This window comes from Saimiri boliviensis, chromosome 9, assembly GCF_048565385.1.
Source record: "Saimiri boliviensis isolate mSaiBol1 chromosome 9, mSaiBol1.pri, whole genome shotgun sequence".
NCBI classification, from domain to species: Eukaryota; Metazoa; Chordata; class Mammalia; order Primates; family Cebidae; genus Saimiri; species Saimiri boliviensis.
In genome coordinates, this window is record NC_133457.1 from 64,002,233 (window position 1) to 64,027,190 (window position 24,958).

Consider the following 24,958-nt stretch of genomic DNA (forward strand, 5'->3'; position numbering starts at 1 on the left):
GATGTGGAGAAATAGGAACACTCTTACACAGTTGGTGGGAGTGTAAAATAGTTCAACCATTGTGGAAGACAGTGTGGCGGTTTCTCAAGGATCTGGAAATAAAAATTCCATTTGACCCAGCAGTCCCATTACTGGGTATATACCCAAAGAACTATAAATCATTCTACTATAAAGACACACGCACACATATGTTCATTGCAGCCCTGTTATAGTAGCAAAAACCTGGAACCAACCCAAATGCTCATCAATGATAGAATGGACAAAGAAATGTGGCACATATACACCACGGAATACTATGCAGCCATAAAAAACTATGAGTTCGTGTCCTTTGTAGGGACTTGGATGAATCTGGAAACCGTCGTTCTCAGCAAATTGACACAAGAACAGAAAACCAAACACCACATGTTCTCACTCATAGGTGGGTGTTGAGCAAGGAGAACACGTGAACTCAGGGAGAGGAACATCACACACTGAGGACAGTTGGTGGGTGCTGGGAAGGGACAGTGGGGGGTGAGAAGGTTGGGGAGGTATAACATGGGGAGAAATGCCAGATATATTATGCACCTATACAACAACCCTGCATGACCTGCACATGTACCCCAGCACCTAAAGTAAAATAAAATTAAATTAAAATTAAAAAAAACAAAAACTGTGTAAGCCTTTCCTGTTTGCCAGCCAATGCAATTCAGTGTGGGAGAGCAGCCTCTCTTACTCACTTTTCATTTTAGCCCAGTAGGCAGAGGAGGTGTACACTAAGTGACCACAGTCAGTTTGTATTCACAATTTCCACTGTGTGCCTCAACAGCAAATCAGAATCTGGAGGCATGTTATGGACCCCCAGCTGCATTCTGTGAATAAGGTATGCACTGGCACTGGGATTTGGAAGCAGCATCTTCTATCTGAATAGTGATACCTTTCCTTACTGACCATGTGGCTGGAGATTCTTCAATGGCAATTTAACACCTTTCCTCTTTTAAAAAGTTTTGGTAAAATATGCATAATATATATCACATAAAATTTACCACTTTCACCATTTTTAAGTACACAATTTAGTGGCATTAAGTAGGTTCACTGTTGTGGAACCATCACAACTATCTTTCTACAAACTATTTATAATCCCAAACAGAAATGTACCCATTAAACAATAACTCCCCATTCCCTCTCTCTGGCAACCTCCATCCTACTTTCTGTCTCCATGAATTTGCCTATTCTAGCTACCTTCTAAAGATGGAATAACACAACATTTGTTCTTTTGCATTTGGGTGATTTTACTTAGCACAATGCTTCATCAATGTTGTGGCATGTATCAGATCTCATTCATTTTTAAAACTGAATGATATTCCACTGTTTATGTATATACTACATGTTCTTATCCACGCATCTGTTGATGGACATTTGGCTATTGTGAGTAATGCTGCTACAAACATTGGTGTACAAGCCAACATACCTTTTAAAGTCTGTTTTCTAGGTTAAAACTAATTTTTAATTAAACCAGAAATCTTTCCTTTTAAAATTAGCTTCATGATAAATAGAACAAAAGGTCACCAAGTCTTTCCCACATATATAGTGAACATATGCTGTCAACTTATTTATTCATAGTTTTGCTCAACTATAAAATAAAATGTCTATTCATGTATATAACAATCATTGACTTTAAATGCCAGTTACATGATAAGGAATGTGATACTTCTAATTAAGGAATTATACCAATTGTTTTTCTTGTTTCTTTTCCAACCACAATATTTGTAAATGGTTTGGAAGCTGGTTTTGTCTCTTACCAGCAAGAGTACAGTTGTGCTTGTTTTTGATATGAGGATGAATGATAACTATAGTTTTGTGGTATTCTCAACCTTTGACATAAAATTGTCACAGTTTTATAATGGAAAGCCTTATTTTGTGCTTGTACTAGAGACGGTCAATTGGTTTAAAAGTGGGGTTGATAAACTTTACTGGAAAATAATATGGAAGTTTTGATAGCTTTATATCATTACTTGACAAAAATGTTAACAGATAATAAACTGTAGACTAGGACAAAGGATCATTGGTCCAAAAAATTCAGTTATGATTCTTCATTGCCATCTTCTTATATATTTTTGTCTGTTTTAGGGAGGTTATCCACATCCATTGTCCACTTGTCTCATGACAGATTCATGCTTTCTGTTTTTATAATGGAGGCCATTCTTACTAATATTGTGACCTTATTTCACATTGTAGGATTTATATTTCTATTTTTGTTATTATTGTCATGCTTCAGAAAACCACTTTCGAAGTGATGACTCATTTTTTTTTTGAATTGTGACATTATAAGGTCACAGTGACAATGGCAAACGCAAGTCTGACAAGTGTAAACAACTGTCAGGTGACAATAAAATACATGAGTAAAGATAAACTGCCTATGATTAACTCCATGTTAACAAGTTTGAATGAAATCGGTTTTTGAAGCACATGCTCTGTTTTTAAAAACATAAAAAGTTAGAAATTCTATGAAAATCGCAATCTTACATGTTAGATTTTAAAATTATATGTGCATAGAGATTCTTAGATCGCTTGTTGAGAAACATTGCAGGAGATGGAAAGAGAGGAATTCCTCTGCTAAACAAAGTAAGAATAAGTTGGAATTCCCAGGGACAATTCAGAAGGAGAGCTGGAACATCCCAAAGGGACAGTTTATGAAAGAAGATTGTAGGCCAGGCTCATTTAGTAAAATAGGTAAAATGAAATGTGGCAAATTGAATCCAGTAAAATGATCAACTGGAGCCATTAAAAATAGACTAGCAAATCTGTCTTGTTAATATGGTAGCTTATATTAACAGAAAAAAGAAGATATGATAACCTTAGTAAATATGGAAATACTGATAGAAGCCAAACCTATTCATGATGAAAGTCTCAACAAACAGGAAATGGAAAAAAGCTTCCATAACTTGATATAGAATAATTATGAGACTCTCATAAACAGCATAATAGTGAAACATTAGAAGCACACACTTTAAAATCAAGAGGAAAATAAATATGCTCATTGTTATAGTTTTGAATCAGCATCATGCTGAAGGTCCTGGCTGATTCAATAAAACAGGAAAAATAAACAGGTGGTATAAGAATCATAAAGGAAGAAACAAACTTGTCATTATTTGCAGATAATATAACTGTTTGAGTAGAAAGTCCAAGGGAATTTACAGAAAAAATTTAACTTTAAGGAGCTCAGCAGTGTTGCTGGATGCAAAATCAATACGTAGAAATTATTAATATTAAGGTATTTTAGCAATAATAAGCATTCAACAGGGCAAACAAAATTGCAATATACCTAGGAAAAAGACATTATAAAATGTTGTAGAAAAATATTAAAGAAGACCTGTATAAATTAAGAGATCTGCCATGCTGATGTGTGGGAAGGCGTCATACTGTAAATGTGGTAATTCTTCCTGTGGTGACAGAGTCAGTGCATTACCAAACGAAGTTTTCACAGAGTTGGAGGAAAAGCGCTAAAGAATATGACCCTTAAACTCATATGGAAAAGTAATGAAACAAGAAGAACCAAAATAGTTTTCAAGAAGACGAATAAGGAGGGGCATGCAAGTCGAGCAGTTTAAGTCTTACTATAGAGCATTTAAATCCTTGTGGCATTGTCTCAAGATGTGACAATGATATTACTGGAAAAAACAGATTCAAGTAGACATGAGGATCTGGTGCATGGCAGAAGCAGTGGTAGGAACCACTTGGGAAATGACATATTGAAAATAATGTTGAAATAATCCATATGGAAAAATATTGGAAGCCTATCTCCTACCACACACATACAAAAATGAGTTCTTGGAGGTTGAAGTTCCTAAATGTAGAAAGAAAAACTGTGACTTTGAGGAGAAAACACAGGATAATATCTTCATGGAATACTATATGGCAATTAAAAAATGAATGAATTAGGTCTACATGTATCCATTTGAACAAATCTCAAAAACATAATTTTTAAAACATCAGATAAAGCACACATACAATATGATAACAGTTACATAAGTTTAAAAAGCTATAAATCAGTACTTTTTGCATGCAGTGCCAAACACCCACTTTCTTGTTTGCAGTAGATTCAGCTTCATTTCACATGTTCTTTTCCAGGTGAGAAAACATTTATCTTCCCTACAACCAAATTGCTATAATTCATCAAAGGTTTTTTTTAGAATATTGATATGGTTAGTGATGGGTGTCCTAGGGTCATCAAAGAGCCCCTTCAATGATTATATGAAACCAGGGCAAGGGGAGAGTAGGAGCGTTCTGGTCTTGTCCTTCTTAATAATTTTTGACTCTTGTTCTCTTCACCTTCTGGTGTCCAATCTGAGGACGAACCTCTAGTTTCTTCCTGAACAAAAGAGGGGATTAGAAAATGGAATATATATCTTTTTCTTCCCACAAGCAGACAGATAGGCAGGCAAACAGAGAGACACAGAGCTACCATTATCAGCAGGTAATTGTGCAAAGTTTCAGCAAGGAATAATGGAAGGGAGGGAAGATAAGGAAAAAGATTGTATTAAGAACATGGTAATGAGATTGGTTTCTTATTCCTCACGGGCTAAAATTTAATGTTTTTTTTTTTTTTTTTCAAAAATATACAGCATGATATTAGGAGCCCCAGTCTAACCCAAGGACATTTATTCTCTTCCTCTGGGCTCTCAGCAATATAGGAAACAACTAATGGCTATTATCAATTTGCATTTCAAAAAGAAAATCTAGTCTGATCATTTCCACAAGGCCAAGAATGCTGAACATCATCTAATCCCTGTCACACAAATTCCCAGGATCACGACCATATAGGTAGATTTGTATGTATTATATTTTTCATAGTGTGCATATAAAGGGGATTATGTCAACAATTCAGTTAATGCAAACTCTTATAAAGAATGGATTTGAAAATTAGTGGGAGTGGAAATGGATCCAACTTTGGAAGACGATTTGGCAATATCTCAAAAATTAAAATGTACACCCTTTTGACCTGACAAGTCTACTTCTAGAAATTCATCCCTTAATTTTACACATATTATGTGTACAAAGAGACATGTGTAAGGATATTCACCAAAAAATTAATAGGTGGTGGCAAAATATGAGGATTATGTTAATTATGATAAACATGAATGTCTATCAATAGGACAATAGTTAAATAAATTTTGCTTCATCCATGCAAATGAAATCTGTTCAGCTAATTTCTACAAAACAGCTGCTGCTGGAATTTTTAGGGGATGACATTGAATTTATAGACTAATTTGGGCAGCTCTGACACTTTAACAATAGTGAATCTTCTAATCTATTCACATAAGACATCCTTTAATTCATTTAGGTACTTTAAAATTTCTCTCAAAGATGCTTTATCATTTTTCGGTATAAAGGTCTTGTGCATATTTTTACAACAGCTTTTGGATTTATTAGACCTACTGGTTTTCTATTTTCTAATTTATCTACTGTTTTGCTATTTTCTAAATTATTACTTTTTTATGATTATTAATTTCTTCTTTTTTCTTTCATTAATTTTATTATTCTTTTTCTAGTTTTATGTTAGGTCTTTAAATAATTTCTTTGCAGTTTTTACTGATGTATTTTATGCTTCAGTGCTGTGAATTAATCCCTGAATATGTATGTCTTTAACTGCACTCTCTAGGTTCTGATTAAACTGTTTTTTGTCTTTTCTTCCCTAGAAATTGTATAATTTTAGTTTGTAGTTTGTCTTTTGTCCAAGAGTTCTTTGAGAGAGATTTTTAAAAAATTATTGAGTGGAAAATCCTCTCATTTTATTAAAGTTGGTTATTATTTTTTAACTTTATTGCAATGTGATCAGAGAATGTTTTCTGTATTATTTCTACTTTTTGGAGATTATTGAGTTTTTTTTGTCATGGCTTAATATTTGGTTTGATTTCTTTGGTTTTTTGAAAAAGAGGTTCATTTTCTATTGTTAGGGAAGGTAGTTTGCTATATATTAATCAGTTATATTATATTAATTATATACTAGGTCATCTATACATACTTTTTATTTTTTTAATAAATTTAATCTGTTATTGGCTAAAATAAATTAATTAAAATTTTCTATTCCTACAATGTTTTTATCCTCCTACTCTAATAATTTCTGATTTATATTGTTGCCATATTATTTGTTATAAAGATATAGATTAGTGTTATGTCTTTAATATGAATATGTCTGTAATAGCATTACAAAATGCCATTTGTGTTCTATTTCATGCTTTTTGACCTAATTCCACTTTCTCTGATATTAAGATCATAGCTTCTGCTTTTCTTGTTTGCCTTTGCTTATATCTTTCAAAGTCTATAATTTCAGTCTTTCTGTGTCATTGTGAGGAGTATCTTTTTTATTCAACACAGAGTTGGATATTGCTTTATAGTGTAATAGGAATTTTCAAAAATAGGTGAGTCAAATCCATTTATATTTATTGGATTTGCTTAGTCTTTGTTTATATTATTTTATACGACATATTTAGTAGTTTAAAAAATATTAGGTTGGTACAAAAGTAATTGTGGTTTTTGCATTGTTGAAATTTGCCATTTGACATTGGAATACATTCTTAAATAAATGTGGCTATGTTATACACCACTTTAATGCACATTTCTCACTGTATTTTTTTGCTAATGGCTTATTACTTGCTGTTTATTTTATATTTATTTTAGACTATGGAAATTATGTTAGACAAAAAGCAAATTGGAGCGATTTTCTTATTCGAGTTCAAAATGGGTTGTAAAGCAGCAGAGACAACTCACAACATCATCAATGCCTTTGGCCCAGGAATTGCTAACGAGGGTACAGGGCAGTGGTGGTTCAAGAAGCTTTGCAAAGGAGATGAGAGCCTTGAAGATGAGCAGAGTAGGGGCTGGCCATCTCAAGTTGACAGTAAATAGTTGAGAGCAATCATCGAAGTTGATCCTCTTACAACGATACAAGAAGTTGTGGAAGAACACAACGTTGACTATTCTATGGTCGTTTGGCATTTGAAGCAAATTTGAAAGGCAAAAAGAAAAGAAAAGAAAAGAAAATTCCATAGTGGGTGCCTCATGAGCTAAGGGGAAATTTTTTTAAATCGTCATTTTGAAGTGTCGTCTTCTCTTATTCTATAAACGAGCTATTTATTGATCAGATTGTGATGTGCGATGAAAAGCGGATTTTACAGGACGACTGACAATGACCGGCTCGGTGGCTGGACTGAGAAGAAGCTCCAGACACTTCCCAAAGCCCAACTTGCACCCAAAAAGCAGTCATGGTCACTGTTGGGTGGTCTGCTGCCCGTCTGACCCATTACAGCTTTCTGAATCCCACCAAAGCCTTCACATCTGAGAAGTTTGCTCGGCAAACCGATGAGATGCAGGGAAAACTGAAACACCTGCAGTCGGCGCTGGTCAACAGAAAGGGCCCAGTTCTCCTCCGCAGCAGACTGCACGTCGCACAACCAGCACTGCACAGATTGAACGGATTGGGCTGTGAAGTTTAGCCTCATCTGCCGTATTCACCTGACCTCTCACCTAGTGACTATCAATGCTTCAAGCATCTCCACAACTTTTTGTAGGTAAAACACTTCCACCACCAGCGGGATACAGAAAATGCTTCTCAAGAGTTCGTTGAATCCTGAAGTATGGATTTTTTTTTTTTTTTTTTTTTTGATGAAGTCTCACACTGTCGCCTGGGCTGGAGCGAAATGGCACGATCTCAGCTCACTGCAGCCTCCACCTCCCCGGTTCAAATGATTCTCCCGCCTCAGCCTCCCGAGTAGCTGGGATGACAGGCACATGTCACCACACCCGGCTCATTTTTTGTATTTTTGGGAGAGATGAGGTTTCACTATTTTGGCCAGGCTCGTCTCCTCAAACTCCTGACCTCGTGATCTGCCTGCCTCAGCCTCCCAAAGTGCTGGGATTACAGGGATGAGCCACCGTGCCTGGCCAACATGGATGTTTATGTTACAGGAAGAAACAAACTCATTTCTCATTGGCAACAACGTTGATTGTTAATGGTTCCTACTCTGATTAATAAAGATGTGCTGGAGCCTAGTTGCAATGACTTAATATTCATGGTCCGAAACCCCAATTACTTTTGTACCATTTTATTATTCGGTGTGTCTTGTTTGCTCTTTATTTTTTGATGTACAATTTTCCAGTATTTAGAGTTTGTCGTATTATTTGTTGCAAACATACAGATCACTAAAGAGTTTGTATCTTTATCCTAGCTGTTTCCTTTATAAGTGAAAACTATCATAAATTTATTATTATAATTAAAACCATGTAATACATCGTGCTTAGTGTGCTATTTCTTTAAACAAAATCTCTCATTTCAGTTTGGTAATTCTCTTTCCATTCCTTACTGTTTCAGCCATCATCTGACTGTATTTAATAAGATCTTTTTGTGCTTACCTTTGTACTGTTGAATGTAATTATTTTGTCCATTTTTTGATTTATCAACTTTAAATAATATTCTTTAACTTCTTGTTATTACAGAAGCAGGAATAAGTGAACATACTCTGCTCCCACATTCCTTCCTCTTTCTGCTTCCATTTCTTGCTATTTGTATCATGTCAACATTTGTAGGGCCTCTGGGGATTGTAGGGGTAAAATGCCTTTATTCTCCTTTTTATCCCCCTCTGGAGGTCCTGTGGTTTAACAAGCCCTGGTCTGCTCAGTGATTCGCCACTTCTCCACCCACTTTTGGTCTTCCAATTGTTTAGACATCTTTTGTCCTCTGTGTTTTCCATTCTCTTTCTCTTTGTTCTTGTATATTTATATGGTTCTTTTCCCCATGCTGTCATTCTATTGGCATTTTGAGAGGGTGAGGTAAAACACATGCATTCTGTATTCCATATTTAACCAAAATCTTCAAATAACTCCCAAATAACTCATTTTGAAAAACAAGTTTTGCATTAAAAGCCCAGAAGGAGCACAGACACTTTACATCCTATATGATCTCAGCTATATTAAACCTAATTTCATGATTTCATGATTTATCTACCTAGTTGCCATCTTCTGATTTGTATTTGTCAATGTTCTGCATTTTATGCAATAGTCATTTATTTTTAAAAGTCATTTTGTTTTTTTAAAACAAAAAGAGGGGAGAAAACTCTGTCTCTTTCTCTGACAAGGACACCAGTTCTATCGCTTAAGGGCTTCTCTTTTGTGACTCTATTTAACCTCGATCACCTCCTTAAAAGGTCCCATCTCCAACACAGCAACATGGGGGGTTAGTTTCAGCATTTGAATTCTGACACAATTCCACATGAACGTAATCCCCTAGCAGCTTATGTGACAACTACCCATGCCACGACCAGCACTTCACAAGCCCCTTCCCAATTACCTCCTCCCTCCTCTTCCCTGGAGGTCACTATTCTCCTAATTTTTGATACTTTTTCTTGCCTTACTTTATTGATGTTTTTTACTTCATAAGTATGCATCCATAATGAAATAGTTTAGTTTTGCTTGATTTCAAATTTTATATAAATGAACCATGTTTATGTAATCCTTTACCTTTGGGTTTTTTTGTTCAGTATTAAGTTCTTAAGACTCATCCTTATCATTGTGCAAGATTAAAGTTTATTTTATTTTATTTTTTTGTTTTAGACAGAGTTTCACTCTTGTTACCCAGGTTGGAGTGCAGTGGAGTGATCTCGGCCCACTGCAACTTCTGATTCTTGGGTTCAAGCGATTCTCCTGCCTCAGCCTCCTGAGTAGCTGGGATTACAGGCATGCGCCACCACGGAGACTAATTTTGTATTTTTAGTAGAGACAAGGCTTCTCCATGTTGGTCAGGCTTGTCTCAAACTCACAACCTCAGGTGATCCGCCCGCCTTGACCCTCTAAAATGCTGGAATTACAGGTGTGAACCACCGCACCCAGCCAAGTTTATCCATTTTTATTGCTGTGAATTTTCTCATTTTAGAATATGACAGAAATAGTTAACGTACTCAAAGTTTATGGATGTTTGAGCGGTTTCTGGTTTGAAGTTTTTTTGGGCAATGTTTATAAACTTTCTTGGATTCTGATGGTCACAAGTACATATTTCTGTTGAGCATAGGTACTTAAGAGTATAATAGAAGAATACAGTATACATGTGCCTTCACCCTTACTGGATAGTGCCCATTGCTTTCCAAAGAGGTCGCCCAAGTTGACACTCCCACTGGCAGTGTGTGAGTTTCTGCTGCCCCACGTCATTCCCAATACCTGGTATGTGACACTTTAAAAGATGTTCCTCCTATGAAGAACGTGTACTAATCTCTCATTGTGATTTTAATTTGCATCTCTTTGATTTAAAAAAAGGTTAAGAATACTTTCATGTGTTTATGGCCTTTTGGATTTCCACTTTTGTAAAGTGCCTATTCAAATCTTCTGCGATTTTGAAAGCGGTTGCTCTGACATTTTTCTAATTGATTTGTAGGGGTTCGTTACTCTGAATATAAGCACTTGCTTTTTCACTCCTTAAAGTTGTCTTATGATGAACATTCGTAATTGTAGTATACTAAAACATATCAGCTTTTTCCTCCATAGTTAGTGCTTATTGTGTCATATGTAATAAAGTCTTCCCTAATCGGAGGTCATAAAGACATTCCTCTTTGTTTTTTTCTTTTTTCTTTTAAGAGCTTTATATATTTGTAGTTTACATAGGAAATGAGGTGTTGATCTACCTAGAATCAATTCTTGTGTGTGGTGCAAAGTTGGATGTTTAATGTAGTTTTTCCAGTGGGATTCCTAATTTTTCAGCATCATTTACTGAAGGCCATATTTTTCCTAGAACAAGGTGCCACCTTTTCACGCATTAGATGTTTATATATGTGTTAGTCTGTTTATGGACTGTCTATTCTGTTACATTGTTCTGACCAGTCTTACACCAACGGTGCACTGCTCCAATTAGAGCTTTACAGTAAATCTTGACATCCAGTAGAATGTTCTCCCACTTCATATTTCTTCATCAAAAGTTTCTTGGCTTTAATTTGCTCTTTAAAATTTTACGTAAACTTTTGAGGAAGAAAATTTAAAGTTTAAAGTTTGTCAAGTAATACCAAAAAAAGACTGTTGAAATATTGATTTGAGGATCACATTAAATTTATTGGTCATTTTGGGGAGTCTTTACAATACTGAGACTTTGAATCTGAGAACATGTCTCCCCACTGATTCGGTTTTTAAAAAAATATTACACAATACTTATTATAATTTTCCTTATAAAGATCTTACTCATACTTTGATAACCTTATTCCCAGATACTTGACATTTTAAAATGCCAGCATCAACGGTATTTTTAAAAACTATTTTCTATTTGTTGATAGTGTATATACACAATTGATTTATGTATGTTAATTTGTACCCAGCTACCTTACTATACTCTAATTCTGACACTTTATTTCTAGGTTATGTGGGATATTTTATGCATACAATCTTATTATCTGTAAACTATATCTTTGGTAGTTTTTTTCTTCTTATGCTTTTTTTTCCCTTGCTTTATTATGCTGGCTAAGTCCTCCTTTACAAAGTGGAACTGAGAAGAAGAGACATCTTTGTTATATTTTTTCTGTTGATTTCAAAGGGAAAGCTTTCCACATTCACAATTAAGTATGAGGCTTGATGCTAACAATGAATGCCCTTTATCAGAGTGATGCAATTCCCTTCTATTCCAAATTTCTAAGAATTTAAATTCATACATGAAAATTGAACTTTATCAAATGACTTTCAGCATCAATTAAGAAGACTGTGTGATTCTTCTCCTTTAATCTATTAATAGAAATAGAAGATATTTTTGTTGTGGCATGCATTACTGTTACGGTTAGCAAAAAAAAAAAAAAAAAGTTGAAAAAAAAAAAACCTCTGCAAAACATCTATTATTATACCCACAGGTATGTTAGGTTCAAGCTGGAGTGGGAGCATCCCTCCCAGATGTGTAGATATGGGATATTTTTGGAAAGTTCTCACATTCTGAAACTATAGAGGTTTCATCCGCTAACCTAGGGAAATAGAATAACCTCGAGAATACTAAGGTTACTTTGAGGCATATGAAGCATGATAACTTAAACACTTTCATTTATGAGCTATTTCCTAAACATATCTCAGGGCCATTTGTTCTCAGTTCTGTCTCTCTTTCATAGTAGGACTGCTCAAAGGCATATCTTCTCTAAGACATACACTTGTGTGTGTATCTAGCAGGTGAGTGAGTGTGTGTGTGTGTGTGTGTGTGTGTGTGTGTGTGTCAGAGGCGAGGGGATTCATCTTCCTAGACCACCCTAGACTAATGAAATTAGAAATTAAACTTTTTGGGGCTGGGACTCAGGCATTTAAAATTTTTCCCTGAAAATTCCAATATGCAGTCAAGGTTGAGAACCACTAATCTGTATCTCCTTGAAGCTGAAAATCATATGTGTGTTTATGAAACCAAGTTCACAGAAGAAGAGACCTAGTTATTACAAAGACAAATAGATAATAAGATTCAGCATTATTCACATGAGGCCTGGTAGGATTAATAAAAGACAAAGACTGCCAAGTGAAGGAAGAAAAGAAAGCAAAAAGAGGAGGTACAACAATGATGGCAAATCTACTCACTCAATTTTCTCTGGAAGCTCAGTTTGGGTCATGCACACACAATTGACCAAAATAGTTACGGTAATAAATAAACTGAACCACCTGGAAGGCCTGTGTTAAGGAAAAGCTGAGATCACCAAGTCTCTGTGATGTCATCTAGGATCACTTTGATGCTGAATGATTATGTTCATAACTCTTAGCTAATATTAGCTTTATGATCTTGTCACATAACAACCACTAACATTTACTGAGTGCCTAAGCTAGGCTGAGTACTTTGCCCACGTTACTTCTAATACAACTAATCTACAGGTGGGTATTATTACTCACATTCTGGAGCTGAGAAAACAGGATGACAAAAAATAAAAGTTAAGTAACTTTTCTCAGGTCACGCAGATGTGAACTCTAGCTGTCTGATAACAAACTCTGAGCAAGATGGAAGAAAACATATTCTGTTTTCCAAAATGTCCTTCTGCCTCAAACCCTTCATTTCACTATACAACGTGGCCTGACATTTTATCTGGAAAATGTCTTTTTATTCTAAACGACAAAGAGAAGTTAGAAACTTGGAGAAAAGTGAAGGGAAACAAGCTCTGGTGGGGATTAGTTTCACCGGATTGCTTGCATAACTTAGGTGAGATCAGTTCCACTGAGGAAATGGTCTTCTGGCTAGAACGGTGGAGGCAGGCACAGGGAAGTGAAATACTGGCTCGGAAGAAAACCCCAAAGAGGATTAGGCTGCAGTGGAGAACTCTGAATAGCCAGAGCAGAGAATATTGACAGCAGACAATGGGCCAAGGGATCACCAGAAGGGGAAGGAGATGTTGGAAGGAAGGTGGGTGGAAGGGGTAAACAGGAAGAAACATTGGTGGGAGAGTCTAAAGGTAAATTGTTCCTGCTGGGGCATTTTTCTCAGGAATAGCTAGGCTCCTAACAGTACTTCCCAAGGAAAAACAGAGCTTGAAAATGAGCTTGACCTACAGAAAGAGTACAATCTTCATTTTTCATAATTTCACTTTGAGCAGAAGTATTTAAATGTATTTTAGTTTTCTGTAAATGCCTTGATGTGTCTGGTTTTACAGTTACTTAGGAACACATCTATTTTGAAAAGGAAAGTTCTATTAATTAAAGCACATTTTCGTGCTGACTTACAATTACATTAGGAAAGATGCTCACATTGGGGGAAATGTTAATCCAAGGATTAAATTAAAATTGTGTCTCCAGTTCTACAAACCTTTAAAATTAATATATGTTATGTGTAATATTACTTGTGAAAACACTCAAAGCAAATGTGATTGGAGTTATATTTTTGGTGAAATATTAATAAAAGGGCCCTGAGAATTCTAGCATCTTTTGGGGCTGGAGTTACCAAATTTATGAGATTTAAATGTAGACTTTTGTGAGTAAGAGACCCCCTCAACAGCTTTTCTGTCTAGCTATGACTCTACTAAGCAATTATTTACTCATCAAATCTCAAGATGAAGAGAATATTCACTGGTCACTTGGTTCTTTTAAAGGGGGAGGATTTTATTTCTAATTAGTTGTTTCTTACTTATCCAAATGTAAGTCAACCAGAATCCATAACGAGGAGTTTGTATGTTTGCGATTTCTCTTTATTTGTAATTTCCATGTAATTGTATGTATTTTGAAAAAACAACAGCTATCCAAGCAGAGATGACACGTTGAGAGAATAATTACCCTGATTACTTTCCATTAACTGCCTGCTTCCTCACTGCAGATACTGCTTTATGTAGGATGCAGGCTGGACGTCTTAACTAGCTGCGTGGTCTTGGATAATTCACTTAGTGCCTCTGTGTGTCAGTTTCATTATCTGTAAAATGGGGATGCTGATCTCTTCCTTCAGAGGCTTTTGAACCAATGATAGTGTTGACATTTAGGAAGTATTTAGCAAGTGGGGGACTGCTATTGTCATTATTCTTCTGTGGATCTGAAATTCTAAGATTCAGCTCAGAAAATATAATTCTTACTGGTTACCCATAAAAAAAAATGTAAAAAGAGAAAACACAATGCAACTTCATCAAGCGTGCAGCTTCATGTTGAGTGCGCAGATAGATGATTGTGCCAAGGTTACCAGCTCAGTGAGAACTGTCCTGAAATCCAACAATCTACCTCAGAGTTAGGGAGCAGGGTAGAGCTCTTTTTTACCGGAGCCTTCTAAGAAGAAGCTTGTTACCATCTGTCAGGCAACTGAAACAGGTCTATTCTTGCACATCAACCTCCTGAAATCCAGGGCTAAATTCATCATAAGGAACTTCCAATCCTTCCAGTGACCAAGGATCTTAGGTCATTAGGATCTTTCCATTAGGACCAGCAGGGAAGATCATAGGAAACCAAACCAAAGTCTCTTTTTTCTGCTAGTTTGGCTTGCCTTGCAAAATCCCCTGAAGGCAGCTTCCAACACTACCTAAAACAATGAATATAATAGACATTTGACCAATGTGTCTCTACTCTTTACATTTTTGTGTGGCATGAACCTTGGACTGTCGACCTTTTAAACCTGCTAGTAGTTTTCAAGTAACTTGTGATGTTAACAGTGCCCCATGAACAATGAGGTCCCTTTGAGACCATGTGTGCTATTCCCATCAAGGTCTGTTTTCCCTGCCCTCTGGGAGGTGCTGCTCTTTTGCCCAGTAAGCAGCTACTTCTCAGCATGGCTATGGCACAGAGTAACAACCCATGCCTACCTCATCTGCCCGAAGAAGGCTTGCAGCCCTCTTACTGCCTGTTATGTTGTGGGGAGAGCAGGCCACACACGATGGTGAGAATGTTTTGGGGGGCATCAGCAAACCTCCCCTCATAAAGAGGACATTTTTCAAGTTGTGCATCCACAGGTGTGTCTAGATTAGTCTGAGGTGAATCCAAACCCTCTGTGTGCTGCATGAACACTTCCTCTGTGTCTTGGGACTGCTTTGGGGTATGGCACACATTAAAGCTACAAACTATTTTTTCAATCTAATGACCTCATTGTCTTTTGGGGATTCAATTGGAGAAGGTCTCTGTTGCTAACCTCTAACGCAGATACCAGACACAGTGGGCAAGGTCTAATTCTAACACATGGAAGAGGCGATAGTGCAAAGGATATGAGTGGACAGACACTCTGATGGCCGTTCTTCTGATCAGGTTGAAAGGACTGAATAGCCACAGGGCCCGAGTGGCACTAAACCGGGAAATGGTCCTCCCTTTGTTCAGCACCATAAATGTCTAAAACAGAACAAAACAGAAAGTGGACCTCCGATGAGAAACAAGGTTCCTTATGCAATCATGTTTTTAAACATGCGTGGCATCATCTGAGGTTCATGAGCAAGAAAGGCTCTGGAAATCACAGGTCAATGAGAGCCGAATGGAGGTATGGAGAGGCAGAGAGGATGGAGGACGAAACGCTCTATCCTCACCCTCTCCGCAAGATCCTGGTCTTTGGAGCTGACAGGAGGATGAGCTCCAAGATGAGCATACTGAGGAGCTTTAATGGACAGACAGCTGGTCCTCAGGCTGCTGAGATGTAGTATGCCCAGGGGAGAATTCTAGCAGCAGGATGGTGAAGTTCTGGTTGGATTTAATTTCTCTTCTGACTAGAGAGCCATCCCAGTTTTGCAATGTTCTTTCTGGCTCCATCTCCTGGGTCTTTGCCTCTTAAACCTTCTCCTATTTTCTTACTCTGAGCATTTAGGAGGATATGAGCTCTTGGCATGGGAGAGGAGGGAAAAAGACAGTCCAGTGCCTTTTTATGTACTCTGCCAGCCGTATTTGAGATGGCTGATTCCTGGCCTCCTAACTCCCAAACATGTATTCACCATTTTTCGGCTGTGTAAAACATCTAAAATACCATATAGGTGAGATGATTGTCATGAAGAAGCCCTTGTTTAAACTTGTGATTCTCAAACTTTTTGATTTCAGGGATTATTACACTCAAACTTTATCGAGGACCCCAAATAAATTTTGTTTATGTCTATACCTTTTTGTTTATGCCATACATATGTATATCATATTAGAAATTAATGTATATATAAGTATATATGTTTATATACATACATACATATCATATATGTCTGTGTATATGTATCATATTAGAAATTAAAAACTCAGGAAATTTTAAAACACAGGAATATACAGGCACACACTTCAGTAGTTGTTAGAGTGATGACATCATCCCCCATCGATAGTTTATATTCACCAATGTATGATCATGAAAGAATGTGTGTGAGAAATACAAATTACAGCCAAGTATTGTTAGGAAATAGTTTTGATTTTATAAACCTACTGAAAGAGTTTTGGGGACACCAGGGGTTCCAAGATCACAGTTGAGGACCACTGGCTTAAATCATCCTGCTTTCTGTCCCCATCCCCACACTCCTCCCCCAACCTCAAGATGTCTGCTCTCTACCTGTGAAACGAGCCAACTCCTCTGGAGGCCCCAGGCCAGAGCTCATCCAAGGGAACCATCAACTTTCCCTGCAAGCTCTGCAGCAGTTATCTGCTTTTGGAGGTGTGGGTTTAGTTAGCTTCTATCATAAATGTAAAAGATTCAAAGAGATCATCAAAGAAGTTAGATATTGTTTTGTTCATGGAGTCTTTAGCAGACTGCAGCATCACCCAGGGCTCAGGAAGACTTCCCAGGCTGGGTGGCTTGAGACTTCCTCTCCAAGAGCTGAGAGCAGACATTCCCACCGTAGCTCTTACCCGGTGTGTGCTGTAGAAGGGATCTAGATCCTCCAGGGGCTCCCCGATCAGTTCTGCTGGGAGCTCACCATAGAACTTGGGCAACTGGTTGCAGGCTTTCAAGTCCAGCTGGGGCCGAGGCTTCTCCTCCTGGTCCTTCTGCTCCCTGTGCTTCTCTCTGGCTTTCTTTGCCTCCTGCCTGGCAGCAATTTGCTTCTCTATCTCCACCAGCGACTCCGGAGTAAAGCGACGGAAGTTGTTAGTTTCGAGGGACCCAATGGGGAGTTCCATCTTCTCATTCTTCTTCAGGAAGTAGTTGTACTCTTTAAGAGTGGACATAACCACAGAGGGGTGACAGTTTGCCCACTGGTCCTGTCCCTCTCATTTGTCCCATCTCCCTCTCCCACTCGTACCTGGCTCCTCCCTCAGCTCACACTGAGCCCCTCCCATTGCCCTGCAATGCTCTCAGGGAAGGCTTTTATTCCACCCTACTGCAGGTGCCTCAGGGTTAAGTCTTTGCTCCCCATGTGCTTCTGTGTCATTGGTCCTTCACCGCTTTGTCCCATCCTACAGCCACCACCAGATTTAGCCATGCTGACCTCTCTCATTTCCAGGACCGCTGAGCTCCAGGCACTCTCCCACATTCATCAAAGACTTTGGTTTATCTGAAGTCTCACACCACTGTCTTATCACAACTTTTTATTTATTAACATTGTCAACATTTCTCCCCATGTCTGAATTTCATTCAGACCTCCAAGTTACTGGAGAACTCAGGATTACTAGAGAATTTCATTGGAACCTCCAGGTTCAGTCTGTGGCTGAACACTTCCCTCCATAACCAGATCAGACCTGTGATCCACAATTTTAGCCACTCACTCACCCTTATCCTAAATCCCAAGCTGAAGTCAACCTAGAACAATTCTCCTGAACTGCTGAGGGGTGATGGGGAATCTCAGTACCACCTGGGAATCCTGTGGTTTCCCTAGTCAGCAGTTTCTTCTAGTCTGAGGTTTCCAATACACTCTGACTGTTCCCTGTTTTCTCTTGCATTAAGCCAATGACCACATTTCCTAGTTCATGGAGAAAAGTGGAACTCTGGCAACTTCATGGCAGCAAACCTCCCACTCACCTGCATCTGCAGCCTTCTCTCCTTCCCTTCCGTTACAACATGAGAGGCGTCATCCCACATTCTGAGGACCACACCTTTCCCCTTACTTAGAATCTTATCTCCTAGCCACCTCATTTTTCTCTCTCTCCTTGTCTCCCAGCTCTTTCCTATCAGCATTTAAAGATGCTTAACTTTCCTTCAACTTGAAAAACTCTCCCTTGACACTGAGCCCAGGTCTTCCCTCCTTTCTCCTCCTGTTCTCTGCTGGGTTTTCATGAAGTTACTTCTACTCACTGCTTCCAGTCACTCTTCAGTCTTTGAAGCCTGGATTTTGCCCTTATATCTCACTAAAAGTCCTCCTTGCAAGAATGCAAGAGACCTCCTTGTGGCTGAAGTCAGGGGGCCCTTCTCAGTTCTTAACTTTTTTTTTTTTTTTTTTTTGAGACAGGGTATCACTGTCACCCATACTGGAGTGCAGTGGTACAATCTTTGCTCACTACAACCTCTACCTCCTGGGCTCAAGCAATTCTCCCACCTCATCCTCCTGAATGGCTGGGCTGCAGATTCAGCTAGTTTTGAAAAAAAATTTTGTAGACACAATGTACCACTATGTTGTCCAGGTCCATCTCAGTTCTTGTCTTGATCGTCCTGTTGGCTGTTTTGACAACTTCCTCCTTAAAATGCTGCCTCTCCTTGGCTACCACGACACTCTCTTGGTTTTCCTAACTTTCTGTCTTCTCCTTCTCAGTCTCTCCTTTCTCAGCTTCTCCCATACATGATTGTGAATATTGCCACTCTTATCTTTTGTTTTCAGAATAACAACAATGGTAACAACTTCAGCAGCACTAACTAGCATTTACTGAGATTCCACTGTATTCCAGACTTTTGATTAAGCAATTTTCATGCATTCTGACATCAACTATCACTGTACCTGTGAAGTGTTATCTCCAATATATAAATAAGATAACAGAGCAGCAAAGTTAAATTTTCCAAGATCACATTACTAATGAGTGGTAGAATGGTACTTAAACTCAGGGACATTTGCCACAATCTCTTGGGGGCATCTCATCATTCCCATGTCTCTGCTTCTCATTTATATGCAGATGACTGAGTCTTTATCTGAGGCTCTCAGAAGTCCATGGGGCTCAGGTGTTCGTTTGACCTCTCCACTGGAGTGTCTCATGAGCACCTCAAACTCAGCATGCCCCAAACTAAACTCATTAGCAACTGCCCACTTCTTTCTAATATCTGCCTCTCCTCTATGTCTTTTTACTGCCATTAGCCCCAAAGAGCCTGTTTCTGTGTCTGTTCACAACCTGGGTACCATAATTATGCCCTTTCTATTTCATCCCCATGTACAATCAGACATCCAGTGCTGTTGCTTCTGTCTCCTTAGTATCTTCTCTTCATGTCTCTCCAGCCTCTCCATGATACTGCCAGTCCAATCACCGTCATCCCGCTGGCCTCCTAGGTGTTATTTTTATTCCCATTTAGTCCTTTCTAACCCATTCTCCAACTGTAGCCAAGCAATCTTTCTAAAATGCAAGTCTGGTTATGTGACATCTTTATTTATGATCCTTTTAAAGCTCTCCATAGCACTCAAGATAACCCAAACTATGTGCTGACCTCTCCAGCATGGTGGTCCCCAGCCACATGACTTTTATTTGATCCATTCTTTTTTGTGTTAAGGCCTTTCCATATTCCACTTCCTTTGCCTAAAATTATCCTCCCACTTTGTTTCGCCCAGCTAATCCTCTCTCATTCTTGTACTCTTGGCTTTTAGACAATTTCTTCCATTTCTGACCTATACGAAGTCTATGTTAGGATTCCTGTTTCACATTTCCATAACTTTCTGCACTTTCTCTATAAACCTCTGCTCTGGAATTTCTGTTTGCCTTTCTATTGTTTCTCTACCAGTTGCAAGCTCAGTGAGGGCTAAACACATCTATTTTGTTCAGCATCAATTCTCCAGAACCTGGCACAGTGCCTGGCATGCAGTAGACACAGAATAGACATTTGTTGAATGAACAGAGGTAACCACAAAGCTTAATAGCTGAAAAAGCGAAAGAACATTTTGTTTAGAAAAATGCAGCAAAAATCACAGATCCAATCATAGGAATATAAGGATTGACATTTTAAAGCTAACACACCCCAAAGTCAAGCAGATGGTGGCAGAGGCAGTGCTTAAATCGAATACCCCTATGGTGGAGTTCTTGCTTGCTCCCCCCATACCTAGATGTATCTCTTGAATCCAATGCCTTGTGATGTAGACGCTGCTTATTGTCACCAGCCCTAGAGGCGACTCTTGTACCCAGTACCTATATGTGGGAGGCTCTGCTGGTTGTTACCAGCCCTTCCATGCGCTGAAGTCCTGGGAGCAGCTCCCACTGCTCTGACACCATTCCTCTTCCTTAACGTCCTCCATGACTTTCTTCTGGAAACTTTCCCTGACCCCCTTCTTCTCCGCCTGCCTATTTGTATTTGATCTGTCTCTTAGTGAGCTTTTCATAGTCAACCTACATTACATAATTGAACATCTGTCTTCTATTTTCTTCTAACTTAGTTCTATGCGCTGTGTGCCCAAGTCCTGATTAACATGGTGTATTTATGTAATGACCATTGAAACACTGTTGACTTCAGTGTCTTTAATTATTCCCTTCTGAGAAACAAGGACTAAGTTAACTTTCTCTTCCTTGTCTAGAGGAGAAGAGATATTTAGAGTTTGGAACCACATTTGAATCCCTGGACTCAGTTGTATAGTAACAATGCAGGAATTCCTGGATTGTTGTGGAATGCAATATTGAGGGTTGAAAACAGGATTAAGCCAGAATTCCAGGTCCTAGAGCTGGGGCTTGAGGTAAAAGCAGACTCAGCCATGAGACCGACTTGGTGCCAAATGCCCATAATTCTTCTGGGCTACCATAAATCCCTCTGGTAAAGGACAAGGTTGTTTTCAACATTGGGGTGGGAACTGGCAGCAATGTAATGTAGGTATGAGGGACCAGTCCTTCTTTTAAGACTTTCCCATCAGAAGTAATAGCTCTGGACTTGAGATCCCTTGATTGAAGTGGTTCTCTATCTTTCCATCTGTTACCCAGCGTCTTTATATGACACTCTGAGAAAAAATATTGGGGTGCAAGTCGTTTATCTGAGAGCTATTTCTATTAATGCTATAGAAGAGTGGAAAAGTAACATAGGAAGAAGAAAACAGTGTTTTTATGAGCAGTTTACTCTTATGGGCAAACCAGGCTCAGAATTGTTTCACTGAGGGGTAAGGAAACTAGGGTTTTATCTACCAGTCCTGCCCCTTACTGGTTGGGGTCATCCAGGGATATTAGCTCTACAGAACTTACTTCAGTGGCCAGAGAAATCCCTGGGCAGAGAGAGGCAGGAAGCCAACATGCAGGAAGTGTCTGCAGGTGACCTCTCAGCTACGTCCTGGGGATATGAGCAAGGTGCAGATAGTGACTGCTACAGTCTTTGCAACCTTAATTGGGAATCTTTATTTTAGGGTTCATTCGAATGTAGTGGGGAAGGCACATCCTTTGTGATGGCTGAGGAGGAGACAATCCAAGAAACATCTATTCTAGTTTGGCTCCAAGCTCAGCCCTGGCTTTTAAATAGTCTGCATGAGTTTTTGCAGGTATATTCCCTTAAGTTTAGTAGCTGTTTCTGCTAAGCAAGCCTCTCTATTCGGTGGGCATTCAGCCCTCCCAAGCTGAACAAACAATGATATTTGGTTCCTTTTGCCTCCTTTTTTAAAAAAATCTTTCTGTTGCCCACGCTGGAGTGCAGTAGCACAATCACAGCTCACTGCAGCTTTGATGTCCCAGGTTCAAGTGATTCTCCCACCTCAGCCTCCCAGGTAGCTGGGACTACAGGTACAGGTTATGTGCCACCATGCCTGGATAATTTGTATTTTTGACTGGGTTTCACCATGTTGCCCAGGCTGGTCTCAAACTCCTGGGCTCAAGCAATCTGCCCATCTCAGCTTCCTGAAGTGCTAGGATTATAGGCATGAGCCACTGTGCCCAGCCCCTTTTGCCTTCTTACTATCAGGTGGGAGAGGATCTTTCTTTATTGCTCTTCTCTAAAGATCCCATGTCTTCCAGAACCTGTAGGATCTCTTGTGGAAGGTTGAGCTTCCTGAATACTAAACTGAATGATGGCAGAACAGATTAGCTATAGGGCCAATGCTTTCCTCTCTGCAGTTGTGACCCTCTTTGGTCCCAGATCCTGAGGGCCAGAGCGAGGCCTACAGAAGTTCCTCTCACAGGCAGTCCCCCATCACTCACACTGGTTGATCAGTTATAGGGGTATTGGCTCAGGGCTTTCAGAGAGGACCGTCTAACCTTGCGTTTCCCACAATGTGTTCTGCAGAATTTGTAAACTAGTGTCCTAGGGGAAAAGCAATGTAGGTAAAATTTTCCTGTTTATAATGCATTTGTGGAAAAGTATAGAAGACTCTAACATGTTTTATTGTTCTTTTTATTATATAATGGTATGCTTTTAAGAAGGGACAGCCAACCTTGAATGCGGCAGGGAGATAGAGGAGAAGACCCAGTTCCTTGAATGTATGGCTGTGCTTGCCAATTGAGAATGTGCTTCTGCCTGACGCTCTGCAGCGTGGCAGCACAATTGCAGTCTTTCTTTCTTCATAAAATAAATTATTTAATTTCTCTAACTGGTTATTTTTCCTTCTCACATAAGGTTTTTCTTTAAAAAAATATCATATGAATAAGATTTTTATCATTCTTCAGGTGGTTTGTTCCTGAAACCATGTTTGCTTTGTTATTTTACTTCAACTGTGTCTTGCATCCCCTGATGGCCAACGGATGACTTAACAGTGTGTGATGATTTTAAAATTGTTCACTGATCCTATAAGCTTGCAAAACTCTGTCCTAAGATATGTTCCCTAATGCTTCCAGAAAGGGTCTCTGGGACTCCTGGTCCATCGTGGTCCAAGCAAACCCGAAAAGGCAGTCCATTGACTTTCTAAGTTCTCTATGGGTTACAATATTCTCAGAGAGCTTGTCAGTCCTACGGCTAGTCTGGAAGCCCACAGGATGGTTTGCCATCACAGATGGACAAAGGAATATCTACGTGGAATTTTTTCTGCTTGCCTTAGGGAAGCTAGATCTGAAGCTCCTGCAACAGGCACTAATCCTCTTAGTTCTCTGCAGTAACCACTGGCCTTGTGATAACATCGTTCTTCCACCTTCTCCAGTGCAGCGATCTTCCCATGCCAGTCCACAGTCTGGTGCTGAGCTAGCTGTATCACCATCACAGGGTGCAAATGGGCTAACATGCAGATTCCTGGACTCCACCTGCAAAGATTCTCATTCAGGAGGTCTGAGGTGAGACCCAGGGAACCTCATGTTCAACAGACTCATGGCTGAAGCTGCCGAAAATGTTCTCCCTTTGAGAAGCACAGAAATGCTCTGCAACTGTGAGATGAAACAGGACAAGGTTATAGAATCTGGTAAAGCCACGATCTACTCCCACAGTCCTAGGGCCTGGGTGGAAATCTTTCTGGATTTTGGAGGTAGGTCAGAAGCCAGTGTTGGGGTGCTAGGGAAAAAGAAACCTGGCACCAAATGGCAGGTACTCTTATTTGTTCTAGGAAACTTTGACTCCCCAGAGGTTTTGTTGGGGCAGTTCTTAGGACCTCCTCTTTCTGTTGTCAGAATCAGGGCAACTCCTGATCAGGAACGTCAGGAAGCTTACACCCGGGAAATGAGAACAGAGTGGAATTTGGTTATTTCTGAGGATTAAGTTTCTGTACATATTTACCCTGTTTCTGGTATTTCTGAGTCTTTTCTTCATGGGCTATAGTAGCATCTTGACTTGAATTCATCATCTTGAGACCTGATGAATGAGCACTTTCTAAGAAGGAGACTAAATGTAATTGAACAGATAACAGGTGCTTCACATTTGCCATTTTGATGGTGATAAAAATAGCTGTGGTTGTTCTTTAATTAAAATCTATGGTCTGGGAGAGCCAGCTGACTCAGAGCTTCTTGGTAGAGGCTGGTGTGAATAAGGGTGACAACAAGGGTCTGCCTGAGATTACAGTGGGCAGGGCAGGACAGAGGGTTCTTTCTACCAGATTTTGTAGATCTTAGCAAGATGTTTCTCTGATTACACAGTAATCACAAACTCCCTGTCTCCTGAGTGTGTACTAGTTAAGCCTGATAACAGAAATGACCAAGCCTCATGAGATGTTACTCAAATCCCCCATCCACAGCAGTATCAACAGCACCTCATTTATGTACTGTGAGTTTACAAAGTGCTTCTGCGTAATTATCCCTTTTCATCCAACAAAAATCCTGTAGAGTAGATGAAAGGTATTCCCTTAAATAAGAAAAAACTAAGAACCAATGTGGATCTGTGCTTACTATGTTATAAAGATGTTAATTAGACTGAACAAGCTTATCTCTGAGTCTTTTGATTCCAGACTCAGAGCTTTACCATCTCTGGGACAGGTCTGGCTGATTGGAGCAGTTCTGGAATCCTACTGATTGAGGCATCATTGTAGATTTCTGGGACTTGAGAGAGGGAGCAACTGATCTGAATGTGTTCAGATTTGGTGAGACTTCAAGGGGCCTCAGAGAACAGTGTTTTTGTCTCATAACTCATTGAGTTCTT

General features: G+C 39.1%; 1 protein-coding gene across 3 annotated transcripts in view; it reads right to left on the minus strand.

Annotated features, from left to right (window-relative positions):
* Positions 1 to 17,493, minus strand: part of SCN10A (sodium voltage-gated channel alpha subunit 10) — a 99,139-nt gene extending 81,646 nt beyond the window's left edge. For all 3 annotated transcript variants that reach the window (XM_010341490.3, XM_010341489.3, XM_010341488.3), the window contains exons 1-3: positions 17,224 to 17,493; positions 15,620 to 15,747; positions 12,550 to 12,630 (exon numbers count right to left, since the gene is read on the minus strand). In XM_010341490.3, coding sequence (XP_010339792.1) covers positions 12,550 to 12,630; positions 15,620 to 15,747; positions 17,224 to 17,493 — 479 coding nt within the window. The remainder of the gene's footprint in view (positions 1 to 12,549; positions 12,631 to 15,619; positions 15,748 to 17,223) is intronic.
* Positions 17,494 to 24,958: the final 7,465 nt, after the last annotated feature.